This window comes from Natrix helvetica (genome assembly GCF_964273705.1).
Source record: "Natrix helvetica genome assembly, chromosome: 5".
Classification (NCBI taxonomy): domain Eukaryota; kingdom Metazoa; phylum Chordata; class Lepidosauria; order Squamata; family Natricidae; genus Natrix; species Natrix helvetica.
The window spans coordinates 151,225,680-151,245,330 of record NC_138551.1 but is presented as its reverse complement, the minus strand read 5'-3'; the positions used below and the strand labels follow the sequence as shown (position 1 = coordinate 151,245,330).

Below are 19,651 nucleotides of genomic sequence, written 5' to 3'. Positions count from 1 at the left end.
ACAGAAAGACAGAGAGAGGGAGACAGAGAGAGAGAAGGAGAGGGGGAGAAATAGAGAGGGAGAGGAGGAGGAAGGGAGACCGAGAGAGAAAGAGGAGACACAGAAAGAGAGAAAGAGGAGACAGAAAGACAGAGAGAGGGAGACAGAGGGAGAGAGAAGGAGAGGGGGAGAAATAGAGAGGGAGGGAGGCAGAGAGAGAGAGAGAGAGAGAGACAGTCAGACAGTCAGAAGGAGGGGGAGAGAGGGGAGAGAGAGAGAGAGAGAGAGATGGCCAAACAATCCAGGGAGATATATATATATATATATATATATAATGGAACAAAATGTTTCAATGACACCCAGTTCATCCACCATTCTCCACTCCCACTATTTTAACTATGGTTTAATAATCAATAAACCACCCATTTGTCTGCATTTCCACTGCACTCTAAGCCACAAAGCTGGCTTTCAAAACCATAGTGAGGCGATTCTCACATTCCAAGAAGCCCAAACTGCCACAAACTTGGGCAATAACGTGCTGTGTGAACTTGTCCCCCCCCCCTGTAAAAACTCTTGTAGGTCAAAATCAGATAGCTCGCCCACATAAAGGAGAAATTATCCCTCTCCCTGCAAGTCTTTTCATTAAAGGCCACCCTTCAAAATATATATCTATTTACCCCGTGTCCACTGGGTAAACTTTTCCCCTTTTGATGAAATTGCCTATTTCTGCTAATCCCCTTTCTCTGCTTCCTTCTTTGCAAAGGAATTGTTATTATTTGATTTAGTATCTGGCAAGGGAAATCAGAAAGCGCATCTTTAACGGGACAATATAATTCTATCTATCATCTATCTATCTATCTATCTATCTATCTATCTATCTATCTATCTATCTATCTATCTATCTATCATCTATCTATCATCTATCTATCTATCTATCTATCTATCTATCATCTATCGATCGATCGATCTATCATCTATCTATCTCACCTATCTATTATCAATCTATCTATCTAGCCTCTCTTTCTCTCTCTCTCCTTTCTTTCTCTCCCCCCCTCGTGTATATATATATTAAAATTTATATATAGCCTTCCACTTGCTCACAGCGACTCTAAGCGGCTAACAGAAAATAAAAACAGAATGTAGAACAATATAATAATAATAATAATAATAATAATAATAATAATAATAATATAAACAAGGGCTACCTAGTCGCTATCTGGAAATCCTAAATTTACCTGACTTGAACATTCTGACTCTACAAAAAACCACCCTACTGGGAACAACTTACATCCTCCGACATTACCTTAAGAGTTCCTAGGTCCTTGGTTAGGACTCGAACTGTTGGGCTACCAACCAGCCCCAAAGGCTGTGAATCTCACCAAAGATTAACCACATAATAATCAACAACTAGAAAAGATAATGAAATATTATCGAAACAGCTATGGATGAAGCATGTCACAGTGACACCCATGGTCATCGGGGCACTTGGCACCGTGTCCAAGGATTTCACAAGATACATCCACAAATTGCAGCTTCCTGCCATAACACCAGCGGAACTGCAAAAAACTGCGCTTACTCGGAACATCTTATATTTTTAAGAAGGTCCTTGGTTGATCCCTAGGACGCTGGCAGCCACCAGTGTCAACCCTTAGCACCAGTCACTGGTATTTGTGATGCATTTTTCAATGTTCAGTTGGCTGAGTTTCATGAATATATAATAATAATAACCTCCACCCCTCCCACTCAGATAACACACCTTCAAAACCAGCCACTTCATGGGCTCCATCCCACTCTGGATTGCCCAGAACTTTCTGGCATAACCTCCAAACCATAATATCGTTTGGGGTGGGTATTGTAGCCTATGATTCTCAAGAGTTGCTTCTCCTATCCTACGCTGGGGGTGGGCGTTGTGGATCGCAGCTTCTGCTGGGAGGTGGAGGTTGCCTTTAGTTTGGCCACACTTTAACACTGTGTCTTAGTGGCGCACTTCAGTATAATACGTCTAACACATTTCCCCCCTCACACACACACACACACACACACACACACACACAAAGAGCAGCTTTGTGAGGTTGTTAAGATTTATTGGAAGCTGGTCTTGCTGTTTAAACTCTTGTTGGCTTTTTAGAAAGGAAGGGGGGGAACATTAAATAAAGACACTGCGCAGCAAATACGCGAGTCTGTTTTAGATTTAGGCACAGGAGCAATGCAGTTAAGACTGGCCAATTGAATGAAGGATAACAAAAAAGGGGGGGGTGAAAAAAATAGACCCAGACTACAGCTCCCATAAGCCCCGGTCGACAGGGTGATAGCAACTGCGTCCCAAAAATAGCCCGATTAATATCCATGGTGTTTGCCTTGCTTGTATCATTCAATGAAATCAAGCCATTTTTTTTTATTTGGCCCAGACGAAACAAGCCTTAAAAGTTTTAGTTTCTTTAAACCATGGTTTCGTTGGAGACGCCACCAAGAGGGTCCCACTCGCCTTGCAAAAAGCCACGCCATCGATCCTGGTTTGCCAACCGCAGTGGCTGAGTTGAACAGGGGCCAAGTTTAAGCAGGCTTAACTCTGGTTGGATTCGATTAGGCGAAACCGTTAAGCGTCAAAAATAAAATAAAATTAAACTCAGGTTCAAATCCGAGGAGGAGCCAAGTTTAAAACAAAAGCGGGGCGCAGGGACACGGCGGCTAAGATGTGTTAAATTAACCGTGGCTTGTGGAATTTAGCCAGGTTGTTTTTTTTCCTGAACGGATAGGAAACATTCCACGGAGCAACGATTAAACCGAGTTGAGTCGCCCGTGCTCAACCAGGGCAAGTTGTTTCTGCAGTTCACCCCAATATCTCTAGCTTCGTTACGGATTCTTTTATCCTTTTCTTGGGGCTTGATGAAGTTGGGTTGAGGGAGTTGATCTCATTCACAAAGCCGCGACACACACACACACATTTTGCCACTACTGGATTTGCACCTGAGCCTACCGTGGCGCAAAAAAGTTGATTATTGCCTGTGTGTGAGCAGGACGTTGGGACGGGTCTGAACGCTTGAAGAGGAATCGATTAATGGGGGGGGGGGGTGGAGTTCTGGTTTTCCGGGGGGGGGAGGCTGGTGGGAAACAAATCTCCTCCAGCTTGAGCCCCCCCGCCCCTCAAAAAGCGACTTTTCCCCCCTAGGGAAAATGTATCACGATTTTTTTTAAAAAAATGTCCAACCCTCCCTTGTCCCTCCCTTCTTTGCTGTTACTTTCCACCTGGCGTGTTTTTAGGTCGGCTGCTGAGGACTAGAAGCACGGCTCTTTTTTTATTTACAGAATCTCAGGAAATGGAGAAGGGGGAGGGAATTAGCGCTCTATGTGTGTGTGTGTGTGTGTTTAATGTAAATACTTCGCAAAAAAATGTACAGGGTGACTCCGGATTGAAAAAAAACCTGGGGAAATCATAACTGATCTCTTGCAGGGATGGAAACCTCAAAGCTACGGGCGTTTGATCTGCTTTTTCTGATCGATATTCCTTTGTGTTAAGGACAAAAAAAAATAATTAATACCAATTTGCCCCGCGGGTTGAGAGGCGTTTAAGCGGACGCTGGACTTTTCAAGCCCCCGATTCTCTCTCTCTCTCTCTCTCTCTCTCTCTCTCTCTCTCTCTCTCTCTCTGTCTCTGTCTGTCTCTTTCTCCGTGTGTCTCTCGCTGTCTGTCTCTTTCTTTCTGTCTCTTTCGGTCTGTCTCTTTCGTTCTCTCTTTCACTCCGTCTCTTTCTGTCTGTCTGTCTGACTGTCTGTCTCTCCCTCTTTCTCTTTCGCTGTCTGTCTCTTTCGTTCTCTCTCTGTCTCTGTCTCTCTCTCTCTCTCTCTCTCTCTCTCGTTCTCTCTTTCACTCTGTCTGTCTGTCTGTCTGTCTGTCTGTCTGTCTCTCTCTCTCTCTCTCTCTCTGTGTGTCTCACTTTCTCTGTCTGTCTCTTTCGTTCTCTCTCGCTCTCGTTCTCTCTCTGGGGAGGGGGGTCCCCACCCAAACAAAACCCGCCCCGGATTTAAGCGGCTGGGTAATGCCAACAGCGAAACTCTTAAGTAATTTTAAGGGGGGGAGGAGTGGATCTTGGAAGGGAGGGGTAAATAAGTAAATCTGCCAGTTTTGGGGCGCTCTCTGTTAATAGAGGGCGCAGGTCCTCCTGCCAGGTGTTGCCCTGAGAATCCCAGGCACTTTGATTAGAGAGGGAGGTCTTCCTCCCGCACTGCGGGTTAGTTCGAATCTCACCCCCCCACACACACACCCTTTTATTTTAAAGAAACAAATCAGTTGCAGCTGTTTAAAAAAAAGTAGTTCAGCGCCCCCCCTCCAAGGTGCAAGGCGACCGGGTTTAAGGGGGGGTAAAAGTTGCGCCCCTCAGCCTTAGGCGAGGCGAAGCCCCCACCCCCGATAAAGAAGGGGGGTCGTTGCGTTTCCTTGGCGTCGCGAGGATGGGGTTGGAAGGCTTGGGCCGGGAAGGCGCGTGCGCCCCCTTTTTCCGCCGTGGGTGTGTATTAAAGTTTCTTTTAGGGGAGGGGGAGGCGAGGGGGGCGTCTAGGACCCCGGATTCCAACTTCTCCCTCTTCAAACCGTTTTAAACGGTTTTTTTTCAGGGGGGGGGAGGTACGACTCGATTGGGAGGCTTCCTGCCAAGCTCCCCCCCCCCCACACACACAGAAGCTCGTTTTCTTTGCTGGTTTTCTTGGAGGAGCTCAGGCGGGGTGGGTGGGGGGTAGGCTGAGAGGTGGGTGGGATTGAAAACCAGCCAGATTCCCTGCCTTCCATCACTTGTAATTTAAAAGCTCCCTGGATTACTGCTACCTCTTTTAGGATTATGGATTAAGGATTGGTTAGTGTGCCCCGTCTGATAAACGGGAAAAACGAACGGGGGTGCCCCCCCCCAACCTCTGAAATTCTCTCTCATGGGAAGTTTCAATTTTGTAAACCTGAGAGGGGACGCTGGACTCGGGAGGGGGGGGGGTTAGTGAAGGGCAGAGAGACGAAAAATGATGGACGGATGGATGGTGGGAATGGTTGAATTAGAAGAATGTTGTAGGAGAAGGAAGGGAGGGAGGGAGGGAGATCAGAGAGAAAAAGTATAATAGAAAAAAAATGGAATGAAGTTCAAAGGAAAGGCAGAATAGAAAAAGAAAGAAGGAAAGAAGGAGAATAGAAAAGGAAGGGAAGGAAGGAAGGAAGATCAGAGCAAAGAAGAACATAAAAAAGAATTGGAAGGAAGGAAGATCAAAGGAAAGACAATAGAAAAAGAAAGGAGAATAGAAAAGGAAGGCGGGAAGGAAGGGGGGGGAACAGTAGATCAATAGATATTAAAATAATCCAGCCACCGGTTGATGAAAAATGAAACTGGGGTTCGATGTTTTTCTAAGGTGGTTAAGGACAAAATATAAGCACCTTTAGCAAAGAACTTTTCTTTTCTCGCGGGGTTTTGGCTTAGTTTCCCACGGGGAAACATTAAAAAGAAAAAGAGGGGGGGAAAAACCAAGTATCCCAATCCCGTTTGCTTGCGTGTGACTCTGCGAAGAGTCTGGTGCCTTTAGAATAATAGTATAATTAATTAATTAATTTAACAACAATAACAATAACAATAATAATAATAATAATAATAATAATAATAATAATAATAATAATAATAATAATAATAATAATAATAATAATAATAATAATAATAATAATAATAATAATAATAATAATAATAATAATAATAATAATAATAATAATAATAATAATAATAATAATAATAATAGGGGGTGAAGGTGGAAGAGGAGAGGAGGAGGTCCTGGGCAGAGAGATGATAGATTTCAGACGGGCTGAGAAGATTCGGCCTGTGCTAGTTTCAACACACACCTTGAACGTGGGAATAACCCAACCGGCGTGTTTTTGATTGCTTTTTTTTTTAATGCACCTTTCAGGATGCCAACCTCGAGCCTTGGCAAAGCGGTCTCCCTCCAACGGAAGGCCGCAACATTTCCCCCGGGAAGGGGGATGGGGTAGGGAGACTGAAAGTGGAAGATCCCCCGGGATCCCGCCAAACTATTCGCGAGTAAAGTTGGGCTTGGGAATTCTTCTGAAGTCCCTTTATAACGAAAACGAGGAGAAAGTGGCGCGCATCTTTTAAGCGGCGGGACTAGGCCCCTTCCTTCCCGGGAAAGTGTTAGAAAGGAGGGAAAACTCGACCTCCCCCCCCCCCCCAGACACGGTGTCCCCTTTGGAGTTGAATAAACCTTTAGGAGCTGGGGGGAAAAATAACCTTTTTCCCCTTAACCCTTTTTAAAAAGGGGCTGCAAATTGGCCAACCGGCGTTTAAAAGCGAAAAACCGACAATTTGAGAGCCGTAAACCAGTCGGCCCGCAACGCGACTTTTAATTATTCTTAATAATGCCAAGTATTAATTAATTAATAGCAACTTTGGAGTCTCCGCGTTTTCCCGTAGGCAGGGACAAAACGAGAGGAGTTTTTTTTGGGGGGGGGGCTGGGGGTTGGGTATAAATCTGATCTTGGGCGGTCGTTTTCGAAGGGAATGCAAAAAAGCGAGAGAAATTGGGGCGATGTTAAATTTGGGTCGGGAAAGCCAAAAAAGCGAGAGAAATTGGGAGCACGGTCGCCAATCCAGTTTGGGGAATAGAGGTTCGGCTTGGAGGAAGGCGAAGAGGCCGAAAGAGGGGGTTGCGGGGTTGTGGGACATACATAGAGGGTCTCACACTCCGTTTCAACCCGGCCGTCGGCGTTTTAAAGGCATCGGGAAAAGTCTGTCTTAAAGACGGTCATCTTGTGAAGCGCCTGTCCCCTTGTGAGGAACACGGCTGCTTCCCCCCCCCTCCCACAGCTACGAAAGTTCACCCCCCCCCAACCCACCCCTTCTCGCCTTATTCTTTCTTTCCAAGCGCGCAGATTAGGCTGCGTAATTGCGCTTTTCCCTTAATTACTATTTTTGGCTCATCCGCCGTCTTTTTTTACCCAAGCTGCCGCGAGCAATATTATGACAAGCCTTTCAGCCGGGCGGAGAGAAACGACTATCTAACTAATCTAGGCTTCTTTTCGCTTGCCTTGGGTAGTATTATCATCATTATTATTATTTTCCTCCCGCTCTTCTGACGGCGAAGCAAACGACCGCCGTATCCCCAGGGCCGTCGTGAAGGTTGGGAAGGAGAAGAGGAAACGGGAAGGCGCGAGTCCAGAAAAAGGGTTTTTTAAATTCGAATATATAGGAAAGCCAAGCGCCTCCGCCCGCCTTCCGTTCGTTAGTGAGATGATTTTTAAGTAATATGGAGGGGAATAATCCAAGCGCCATTAGCGGAGCAGTTCGGGTGAGCTTTACTTAGAAGTAAACGTGGCTGGGCGCCAGCCTCGGTAACCTTGTAAAACGAACAGGGCCGGAGTAGCTGTCTTGTTTGTAATTAAATCTAATAAATATTGCAGTGACCCGCGGCTATTCAACCTGGGGGAGAAGGAAATGGGAATTTTAACACGTGGGTTTTTAAAAGGGGGGGGAGAGACGCGAAAAGCAAGGGTGTGTGTGAAAACGCGTGTACAGAGAGAGAGAGACAGAAAGGCAGAGAGCAAAAGAGACAGAGAGAGCGAAAGAGAGAGAGAGAGTGTGAGAGGAGAAAGTGAAGAGACAGAAAGACAAAGCGAAAGAGACAAAAAGAGAGATAGCAAAAGAGAAAGAGTGAGAGAGAGAGACAGAAAAAGGAAGAGAGACACATGCACACATGAGAGAGAGAAAGAGAGAAAAGAGAGAAAAAGAGAGCGCGAAAGAGAGAGAGTGAGTGAAAGAGGAGAAAGTGAAGAGACAGAAAGACAAAGGGAAAGAGAGACAGAGAGAGAGACAGAGAGAGAGACAAAAAGAGAGAGAGATAGCAAAAGAGAAAGAGTGAAAGAGATAGAAAAAGAGAGAGTGAAAGAGAGTGAAAGAGACAGAAAAAAAAGAGAGAGAGAGATAGCAAAAGAGAAAGAGTGAAAGAGATAGAAAAAGAGAGAGTGAAAGAGAGTGAAAGAGAGGCAGAAAAAGAGAGATACACACACACGAGAGGGGGGATTTCGGGGGGGGGGGTTACCACCGCCCGAGAAGTTCGACAATAGAAGAAGCGATCGATGAGTCCAAAAGGCAGAGTGAAGTCCGGCGGAAAAAAAAGTGTTTAATCAAGGAAGGAAGGAGAAAAAGAGAAAGAATAGAGAAAGAACAGAAGGAAGAAAAAAAGAAACGCAGGGCAGATGAAAAATCACTGAGTCCCGCACCCAAAACAACTACTTTCTCCTTCAAGGGACAAGTTATTAAATCAAGGTGAGACTGCTGTTTTTTTAAAAAAAATTCCGATTAACACCTGCCGGACGAGGGAGGGATTCCGTTCTGGGGCAGTCCGGCCAATTCAGGGCGGCCCTTCCTCCCAAACCGCAGGCCGCCCCTTTCCCTCCCCCCCCCACCCCCCTGCCGTCATTTCCACCTTCTCCCGCCCTCTTCCGTTCTTTTCACCCCTGGATAATTATTAGCCATTAATTGGCTCGGGACCTTTTTCACCCGGGGATGCGGGAGAAAAAATAGGTAGTTCAACATTTCCCCTCCCGGGAAGAGATTAAGAGCAGCCTGGAGCAGGGCGGGGGGGGGGCTTAAGGGGGCCCGAAGGAAGAGAGAAAAGGAAAGCAAGGATGCTAAAGAATAGTCACTTTCAGGGAGGGAGGGAGGGAGGGAGGGAGAGAGAGATCGCCCTCTCCCCCCTATCTCTCCCTCCCTCCCCCCTTCTCTCTGTTGTGATTCCCCCCACCCCAAGCTGTTTTCAAGGAAGGAAGGAAGGAAGGAAGGAAGGAAGGAAGGAAGGAAGGAAGGAAGGAAGGAAGGAAGGAAGGAAGGAAGGAAGGAGAAACAGAGAAGGGAGTGAGGAAAGAAGAAGGGATTGAGGGAGGGAATGAAGGAAGGAAAAGGAAGGAGAAGGTAGGAAGGAAAAGGGAGAAAAGAAGGAAAATGAAGGAAGGAGAAACAGAGAAGGGAGGGAGGAAAGAAGAAGGGACTTAGGGAGGGAGGGAGGGAGGGAGGGAAGGAAAAGAAAGGAAAAGGAAGGAAGGAAGCAAAGAAGGGAAAGGAAGGAAGGTAGAGGAAGGAGAAACAGAAAAGGGAGGGAAGGGGGAAAGAAGAAGGGACTGAGGGAGGGAGAGAGGGAAGGAAAAGGGAGAAAAGAATAGAAAGAAAGGAAGGTAAAGGAAGGAGAAACAGAGAAGGGAGGGAGGGAGGAAAGAAGGGAGAGAAGGGGGAGGGAAGGAAGGAGGGAAGGAAGGAGGGAAGGAAGGAAGGAAAAACAGAGAAGGGAGGGAGGGAGGAAAGAAGGGACCTAAGGAAGAAAGGAAGGTAGGAAGAAAGGAAGGAAGGAGAAACAGAGAAGGGAGGGAGGAAAGGAGGACATCACCATCAATCCTTGGTCACAGGTAAGCAAATAAAACACAAGTCGCAATTAAGATAAAAGGAAAATATACTGCTATTCCAATATATCTGAAAAGGGTGAGTTAATACTATGGTGTACTGTGCAGAACAGTAATTGAAAGATAAATACAAACGGAAGGAAGTAGAAAGAAGGAAAGGAATATATCTTAGCCTTTGGGGAGGGGGGGGCTGGACACGGACACACACACACACACACACACACACACACACACACACACACGTCGAGAAGCCAACTTCCTTCTCTTGCTGGTTACACTAACACGTTTTTTGTCATGTGAGTCTATCCTACTCAAAAAGGAGGAGGAAGACGCGAAAAAGAAGACAACTGCTGTTAAAATAAAAACAAATAAACTAGAAAACCCAGGAAGGGTTTTAAAATGCAAATGGCGATTTCCTTTATGAGACCTGCTCAATGGTTCACTGGATATAAATTTTGGGTGCCAACCTTCTGCTTTAAGTGTGTTTGGCTGCTTTTGTTTTAATTATGCTTGGCGGTTTGGGCTTTGTGTTTCCTAATAGTAGCTGCCATAGAGTCATATAAGCATGACATGGGGCAGCTGTAATAAATGGAATGAAACATTTTGTTTGCTTCTATTTTCTGACTATGAGAGAGAGACAGAGGGGGGTGTATGTGGGGATATGTGTGTGTGTGTGTTTGTGTGTGTATCAGAGGTGGGTTTCACAGGTTTACCACCGGTTCGCCGTCCTTTGCCTGCGTCTGTGTGTGTGTGTGTGTGTGTGGCTTGCACACATGCGCAGGGCTTGGAAAATGTGACTAAACAGGATGGCATAGAGATGGCATAGAGCCAGGTGGACAGGCCCAACCGCAAGTTGCCACTACCGGTTTGCCCCGAAGGGGGTCCGAATCGGCTGAATACCATCTCCGATGTGTACCGTATTTTTCGGAGTATAAGACGCACCAAAGTTTTGAACAGGCACATTAAAAAAAAAAAGTTTTCGCACTCTGCAAACCTCTCAAAAACGTTTTTTTGTCAAAACGGGCCCGGGTTTTGTTTTGTTTTTTTCTTCAAAAAAAGGGCATGGAATGCCTTTAGGAGGCTTGTAGTGTGCTCCTGGGGGCGGGGGGGGGGAATTGAGCAAAAAAGGGCCAGTTGTTTGCTCATTAGCCCCCAGGAGCACTCTGGAAGCCCCCTAAAGGCTCTGCACGGCCATTTTGGTGAAGGGAGCGGGGCTTCGGGAGGCGAAAATGCTGTATTCAGTGTATAAGACGCACCCAGATTTTCAGCCTCTTTTTTTGAGGGGAAAAGGTGCGTCTTATACTCTGAAAAATACGTTATGCGTCTATTCTATTTTGCTATCTTTTTACCCTCGCAGATTTCATTAATCAGATCAGGAAATCTCTCCCATCCTTATCCCATACTCGTTTTTCAGAAAGAGAAAAGAAAGAACCAACATTCCAGAACTATCTAACTTTTTGAACAGGGGGGCCGATTCACGGTCCCTCACACTGTTGGGGAGGGGGGGGGGAAGCAGAGACAGGCTGGGTGGGTGTGGCTAGTTGGTCATGTGACTGGGTGGGCGTGGCTAATTTAGCAGTCCATTTCGCTTTTGTCCTTGCTGTGCGTGCTCAAGCCAAGGATTCCATTTACTTAAGACCCCCTCCCCCTCCCAAGGGAAAAAAACAGCGCAAACTTTCTTGCCACCTGCCTAATTTCGTTACAGCAGCAGCTTCTTAAAATAGGCCATTAAAAAAAAAGGATAAAGCAAACAGGATTTCCTTCAGAATAACTCCTGGCCATAGGTTTCAGATGCCCACACAATAAACCAGACTGAGAACTGCCCCAATTAAGACTGCAGCTAAAAACCCCAAGATGGGCATTGAGAGACATTGGAAGCAGGCGGAAGAAGGCGAGAATCAACACACACACACACACACACACACACACAGGGCCTCCAATGGTGAATTAAGGAGGGATAACAATCCCTCAGACTGTTGGGGGCCGGACTATAGTTTGAAAAAACAACAACACATAAACAAATTTCTATGAACAGTGCACATCTCTTCATTTGTAGTGCAAAAAAACATGAAATAATACAATATTTAAAATGAACAATTGTAACCAACATAAATATACTACTAATTCAATGGGAAGTGCGGGCCTGCTTATTTGGGATTACAGGGCTAAAAGGTCTTTTAAGCCTGGAGGAGAATTCACAAACTCGATTTGTTTTTTGCCACACTTGTACATATGTATATATACACACCCACGAATATCTACCAAAATTGTTCAGCCACCAATATGGTGGATGTACTTTATATATGGGAAGAATCAAAGCAGTGGGTGAATTCTCTTTCAGGCATTATACTGCAATTCCATTTGAATTAGTGTTAACCAACTTCAGCTGATTTTCAAAAAGCTAGGAGCTGTGGAGACATTTTTCCCCACCCATCCACCCACTTTTAAAGCGCTATTTTAAAAGCAGCCCCTTCCCCACTGACCCTAGATCACATGGCTGTGAAAAACATCTGAAAGTCTGTTTTTAAAGACTTTTAAAGAGTTTTAATGACTTTTAAAGACTTTTAAAGACATTTAATGGATCTCGTGGCTGTGAAAAACATCTGAAAGGCTGTTTTTAATGACTTTTAAAGACTTTTAAAGCACTTCTTTACAAGCTGGCAGCTGCTTTTCATCCCCACCACTGGATCCAGTCCGCGGGCCCATAGTTCGAGGATGCCTAATCTAATGTAAATTGGTGGACAACATTTTGCAGTGTAATTGGGTTTGTTTGGGTTTTTTCTTTTTTTGATGGGTGGGTGGGAGACCTCTAGAATGGACATTCCCCCCCCCCCGCACACACACACACACAAACTGGAAACCTTTTACAAAAATAAAGTTTTTTAAAAAGTTGTGTCATACGGATTTTCTAGTGCTTTGGGTTTTGTCACAACTCTGATTGACCTGGGATTATGTGCTTTACACGCAATGTAAACCATTCTAAACTTGACTTTAAAAAATATGATTTCTGTTATAGAGGTGTCAAAGTCTGGAATGCCCAGCCTGATCCAGTTATCTCAGCTATACATTTTCACTGTTTCAGTCGCAAATAGATTTTTGTGGGCCTTAACTTCATACTTAAGTGGTCAGTGGTGTTCTGACTGAGGCTTCCCAAGAGCATGAAGAAAACTCTCTTGTCCCGACAAAAAAACCCTTTTAATAATTGACTGTGAATTCTGCTCCTTCACATCCAGCAAAGTCTTTCAAGGGAGGATTTACGGTCACAGACCTTATCTGGCTTGGAAAGCTACCAGGACGATCTCTGCAGAACTTGGCCAGGAGTCTCGGAGAGTCAGGAACCAATGAAGCGAACTAATGGTCTCCTGCAAACTCCCCTCCCCTCTTTTATTTCCCTTGGGAGGGGCCCTTCACCGTCCACCTGTGGCCTTCCTCCCAAGTCGACCCCTGTTCTTTAGCTCTTCCCTTCATCTAGCAATTCTGCGCATGCGCACACTGTGAACAGGCTCCAGCTGTTCTTCTGCCTCACTGATGTCTGACTCCTAAGGCAGCTGATAACTGGCATACGGTTCTGACCTCCTCTCTGCCTCCGACACGGAGCTCTCGTCCGAGCCTTCCTCAGACTCCAGGACTGGCCCATGTTCCTCCCCAACCTCCTCACTCTCCGAATCTGCTGCCAGCTCCACTGGCCACTGGCGGGCCACAACAAGTAGAGAAGTGCGTGCACAATTTCTTCCCATCTTTTCCATCTTAAACTTAATTTTTTCTTGACACATAAACAATATCATTATTTGCCCCCTCAGAGATAAACCAAATTTATCATTTCATTTTCTATATGTTATTCTGTTTTCTATAGGTAGCATATACCCTCAAATTCAATTTTTATATAATAAGCATTTTACTTCAGCCAGGTTTTGCAAAAGACAAACTGCCGTGTTGGTCTAATCCGCAAGAGCCCGAGGAATAAGCGCGGCTGCAGGTCACACAACGCACAACCAGCAGGGACCTGCATCCTGACAAACGAACTCAATCGCAGGTCCTCTTTGTTAAGCCCGGCCTGGCACACGGAAGGCCGACGGCCGTTTTGCCAAACCTCAAATCAGTAGGAAACATCCTCCTCTACTTTTACCAGACTCCGATTTGGACACACAAGTTACAATGCAGGGTTTTTGCAGGCATTAAATTTGGCTCTATTGGAGAATATAATAGAAACCTGAAAGGCGAGTTATTGTCACCTCCCGTATCGGCTCCTGATACAACTGAAGGACACCGCACTTCGCTGAAAACGTATTTGCTTTGTAGGGTCATTTTATTGTCTTTCCCTTCTGTTTTCCAGCCCTTTTTTGCCTCTTCCTCCTCCTCCTCCTCCTCCTCCTCCTCCTCCTCCTCCTCCTCCTCCTCCTCCTCCTCCTCCTCCTCCTTTCTTCCCTTTCTCCTCCTTCTCCTTCCCCTCTTTCTCCTCCCTCCTACTTCATCTAGAACTAGCCGATAACCTGACATTGCCCAGGTATTTATTTATAGGGGGGGGGGGAATATCTGGACCAAACATAATTTCTAATGTTGGATTTTCCCCTTTAATGGAGGGAGCCCCCTTGTGGAGTACTGTGAAGCAGTTACCATGGCAACTCCGCTGCACTGTACAGTAGAAGCCATTTCAAGGCACAACAGGCTGTATCTTAACAGAACACACAGCCCGAGGGGTGTAAGGGTGTCTTACCCCACACAGTATTTGTTTCCAGGGATCATCTGTGCACCGAGTTTGGTTGAAATTGCTCGAGGTGTTCCAGTGTTATGCTGGAACACACACACACACACACACACACACAGAGCCATTTATATACATATACATTCCTGTTCTCTATTCTATTTCCTGTTCTCTATTCTATTTCCTATTCTCTATTCTCTTCTCTTCTATTTTATTTCCTATTCTCTATACCATTCTATTTTATTTCCTATTCTATTCTATTCCCTATTCTATTCCCTATTCTATTCCCTAGTCTCTATTCTATTTTATTTTATTTCCTATTCTCTATTCTATTCTATTTCCTATTCTCTATTCTATTTCCTATTCTCTATTCTCCTATTCTCTATTCTATTCTATTTTATTTCCTATTCTATTTTATTTCCTATTCTATTTTATTTCCTATTCTCTATTCTATTTCCTACTCTCTATTCCATTTCCTATTCTCTATTCTATTCTATTTTATTTTATTGCCTATTCAATTATATTTTCTATTCAACTCTATTTCCTATTCTCTTCTCTTCTAATCTATTCTATGCCCTATTCTCTATTCTACTCTATATTCTATATTCTGCTCTTTCCTATTCATGTTATCCCCTCCTGCTTCCACTTATTTTTCATTTATAGGGGTGGAAACCAGCTAACTTTGTACATCCCATATCAGCTTGTAGATTCCCAGGTGCCTCAAAAAACGCCTTATGACCAAGTTCATTCTTGCATCTTGTCAGAGGAAGTGAAGACAGAGAGCTCAATTTCCCCAAATCGTAAAGTTAAATCGGGTGAACAGGGAAGTTTCTTAAAAGTAATGGAGCGAGATTGCCCCTCGGGGCTGCTTTTAAATGCCTTAAAGCTTATTTAAGGTTCCTATTTGCAGTTTGGAAACAGATCTCTACAATACGGTGGAGTAATTTTGCAGCAATGGAATGAAATGGCCTGTAAGAGCCCAGATTTCTTTTTAATGACATGCTTATTAGTTGCTTCAAAAACAAACAAACCCCCAAACAACTACCCAGTTTCTCTGAAAATAAGACCTCCCCGCATGCGCTAAAATAACCCCTCCCCAAAAATATTGCAACACAGCAGCAGCCAAGAGGTGACCACGCTCGCCACCTCCTGCACCTCAAAAATAATAAGACCTCCCTGAAAATAAGGCCGAGCACTTATTTCGGGGGTCAAAAGAAAATAAGACCCCTATCTTATTTTGGGGAAAACATGGGATCTTGGTATTAAACCCTCTTTTGGTCTTTCTTGAAGCATCCAGCAGGCGAAGCAATGAAAGTTAGCTCTTTTTTAAAAAAACAGAAATGGATTTTAAAAAAATAAAATCTTTGCTGGCTTCTGCAGCTTCTTAACCATGACCCAAATAATGTATTGTCTCCTTCCAGGAACAGCTGAAGACTCCACCTGCATGGCTTTCCAACCCGACCGAGCGTAAGCGGATGCTGCCACCTCAAACTGGTTTGCCACAAATTAAAAAAACCCTTTTATTAATTGATTGTGAATTCTGCTCCTTCACCTCCAGCAAAGTCTTTCAAGGGAGGATTTACAGTCACAGACCTTCTCTGGCTTGGAGAGCTGCCAGGCCGATCTCTGCACAACTTGGCAAGGAGTCTCAGAGAGTCACCAACCAATGAAGCAAACTAATTGTCTCTCCTGCAAACTCCACTCCCCTGTCGCTCCTCTTTTATTCCCTCTGGGAAGGGACATTCATCGTCCACCTGTGGCCTTCCTCCCAAGTCGACCCCTGTTCTTTAGCTCTTCTCTTCGTCTGGCAACTCTGCGCATGCGCACACTGGGAACAGGCTCCAGCTGTTCCTCTGCCTCACTGATGTCTGACTCCGAAGGCAGCTGATAACTGGCATACAGCTCTGGCTCCCTCTCTGCCTCCGACACAGAGCCCTCATCAGAGCCTTTCCCCAGACTCCATCTAAACTACTTGAAGATGTGAGGATTTGAACTCCCAGAATTCCCCAGACATGCAGGATTTGCTGGGGAATTCTGGGAATTGAAGTCTTGCTGAGATAAAGACCAGACTAGATGATCTCAAAGGTTTCTCTTTATGATTCTGTCTTTATTTTGCCTCCCCTCCCACCGCCCCGGTTCTTCTAAGGTTCTGTGTTCAATTTCCCCTTCTGTTATTCTCTCTCCAGGTGATAACACACATACACACACAGACAATAAAAAGGGCTGGACAGCAAAATTCCATCCCTACAACGCAGCACGATAAAAAGCAATTTTAAACCATGCATAACATACTAAGGACAACTTTCCACGTGCCCAATGAAATAATAAATAATTAACCTACCCTGGGCAAGGCTGAAGTTTTAATTGGCTCTTTTAAAACCAGCCACAGAACAATCCCACTGGCGAAATTTCCACACTAGACACACACAGCATTCAGAGTTGTTGTTTTTTTTCAAATGGCAGCTCACTGGCTGAATTTGAACCCACTGCATTCTCCGTTTCCCCCTACCTCGCAGAGTGGTTTTTGTTGTTGTTGGGGAAGAAACATTGCAGGACAGAGACCATGTACGACAGTTTTATCCCAAATTCCTTTCCGATTCACCCTTTTTTTTTTTTTACCCTTTCCCTTATATATTTCGTGGTTTATACTTTATCTTCTCCCCGTGGGCACCTTTTATGCCCTCTGCCTTGTAAATGTATATGTATTTTATGTATATGTTTAGCAGTTTATGTGGCTATTACATACCCATTTCCTGCCCGTTATATTTTTACGCCTCTTCCTAAACACAAAACCCCATCCTCTTATGATGGTTTATGACTGTAATAAGAATGGATCAATTGACTGATTGGGAGCCGTCATCCCTGCAGCCAAATATTTATGAGATGGACTGCAGGCATGTCCGGTATCCAAGCCGAGCAATCAAGTAGCCAGGTGTGTGAGCTGCTGTTGATAAAGATCAGGAATAAAATCAGTTTTAATTGTAAGCCGCCCAAGGCAAGAACATAAGACGGGTGGCTGTATAAATTGAATAGGTAGGTAGGTAGGTAAGTAGGTAAAGATGATAGATGGATAGAAAGATAGATAGATAGATAGATAGATAGATAGATAGATAGATAGATAGATAGATAGATAGATAGATAGATAGATGGATGATAGAAAAATAGAAGGAAAAAGATAGATAGAAGATAGATAGATAGGTAGGTAGGTAGGTAGGTAGGTAGATGAAGATAGAATATAGAAAAATAGATAGAAGGAAAAAGAAAATAGATAGAAGATAGATAGATAGATAGATAGATAGATAGATAGATAGATAGATAGATAGATAGATAGATAGATAATGATGGAAGTATAGAGGATAGATAAAAGATAGAAAGATAGATAATAGATAGATAGATAAATACATAGATAGATAGATAATGATGGAAGTATAGAGGATAGATAAAAGAGAAAGATAGATAGTAGATAGATAGATAGATAGATAGATAGATAGATAGATAGATAGATAGATAGATAGATAGATAGATGAAGATAAAAGATAGAAAAATAGATAGAAGGAAAAAGATAGAAAATAGATAGAAGATAGATGATAGATGATAGATGATAAATAGATAGATAGATGATTGATAGATAGATAGATAGATAGATAGATAGATAGATAGATAGATAGATGATAGATAGATAGATAGATAGATAGATAGATAGATAGATAGATAATGATGGAAGTATAGATAGATAAAAGAGAAAGATAGATAGTAGATAGATAGATAGATAGATAGATAGATAGATAGATAGATAGATAGATAGATAGATAGAAGGAAAGGAAGGAAGGAAGTAAGAATAGAAGAAAGGTGGAAGGATGGATGGATGGAAGGAAGGAAACAAGAAGGAAAGGAAAGAAGGAGAGGTGGAAAGGAAAGGGTAGACAGAAGATAGGATAGATAGTAGATAGGATAGATAGAAAATAGAAGATAGAAAAATAGATAGAAGAAAAAGAAAGATACAAAATAGATATAGAAAGATATAGAAAGATAGAAAGATAGAAGGAAAGATAGAATAAAGGAAGGAAGGAAAGGAGAAGAGATGGAAAGGAGGAGAGATGGGAAGAAGATGATGAATAGATATATAGAAGATAGATAGATACAATACAATACAATAGCAGAGTTGGAAGGGACCTTGGAGGTCTTATAGTCCAACCCCCTGCCTAGGCAGGAAACCCTATACCGTTTCAGACAAATGATATAGACAAATGGTATTCAGACAAATGGTATTTGTTTCAGACAAATGATAGATAGATAGATAGATGATAGATAGATAGATAGATAGATAGATAGATAGATAGATAGATAGATGATAGATACCTTTATGTTCAGACTCCTCATTCCCAGAATGGATCCTTGGAGCTGAGTCTCTTGCGCTCTGCAGATGTTGGTTAGTCCCTCTCCTGACCTTCTCCCTTGGGCCACCGTCCATGACATTAAACCCAGTTTCATAGAACATAGAATCATAGGCTTGGTTGGAAGGGACCTTGGAGGTCTTCTAGTCCAACCCCCTGCTCCAAGGCAAGAGACCTTATACCATCCCGGTTAAATGGTTGTCTGGTCTATTCTGGAAAGCCTCCAGTTCGTGGTTTAGTTTCTGCAACCCTCAATTCTGTCTGAATCAGGCTTCCCCTTGGATTTTATGGAGCTGTGGGGCTTCCAAGCCCTTTTCTCTTTTGGCCTGTCCAGTTGAAACAAACCAGGTTTATTTGTGGTTGGAGTCACAAAACAAGGTCCACAAATGTGACTGGTTGATTGTTTTGACCTGTAAATCATCTTGAGGCCTTCAGTTTCCCCCCAAAGGCTCCCAGGCCGCCAAAATGGCTCTATTTGGGCATATCATGGAGGCAAAACCAGGTGAGTTTTCTCTCCTGGAGGCTCTGACTCTCATCAATTCTCATGAGCTTCTTGACTCTGGGTTTGGGGTTTCATCTGAACGGCCGGCGAAGCTCAACACCCTTCAACCAGCAAGGATGGAAGCAGATCCTTTTTCTCCTCACGACTCCGCTCCAGAGCTGTCCTTCCCCACCAAAGCCATTTTCCAGGTGTGCGTGGACTTCAACTCCCACAATGCCACAGTTAGCGTGGCCAGGGATGAGAATTCTGGGAGTTGAAGTCCCTAGGCTTGGAGGGGCCCAGGTGGGGACTAGGCCCGAAAAGTCCTCAGTTCCAGAAGTGATGGCAGCTCTACTTTTCAAGTCCCTTTTTTTCTAATAAAATAGGAAAAATCATGATTTTTCTGGCCTAGTTGGAGGAAAAGGGGTACCCACTTTGGGGCCCAGTCAAACGGGGGCCATTTTAGGCAGCAGGTTTCCCTCAGCTACGCCATTGGCGTAAATAGAAGTGGTTTGTGTAAAAGATACGTCAGGTACGTATCTTTTACCTCCTCGCCCCATGGACATTCTTGGAGCCAAAAGTAGCTCAGGTTCTTTTACATTCACGCAGAAGCGCATCCTTTGCATAAATTGCATGTCGTGTACCTGCATTTATGATGTCTTTTGCCC

The 19,651-nt window shown here is 44.1% G+C and overlaps 1 protein-coding gene across 4 annotated transcripts in view; it reads right to left on the bottom strand.

Annotated features, from left to right (window-relative positions):
• PRDM16 (PR/SET domain 16) overlaps nt 1-19,182 on the bottom strand; it is a 342,912-nt gene extending 323,730 nt beyond the window's left edge. For all 4 annotated transcript variants that reach the window (XM_081954899.1, XM_081954903.1, XM_081954902.1 and 1 more), the window contains exon 1: nt 18,468-19,182. In XM_081954899.1, the coding sequence (XP_081811025.1) occupies nt 18,468-18,606 (139 nt within the window). In that variant the 5' untranslated portion in view covers nt 18,607-19,182. The remainder of the gene's footprint in view (nt 1-18,467) is intronic.
• Between the last annotated feature and the right edge of the window lie 469 nt (nt 19,183-19,651).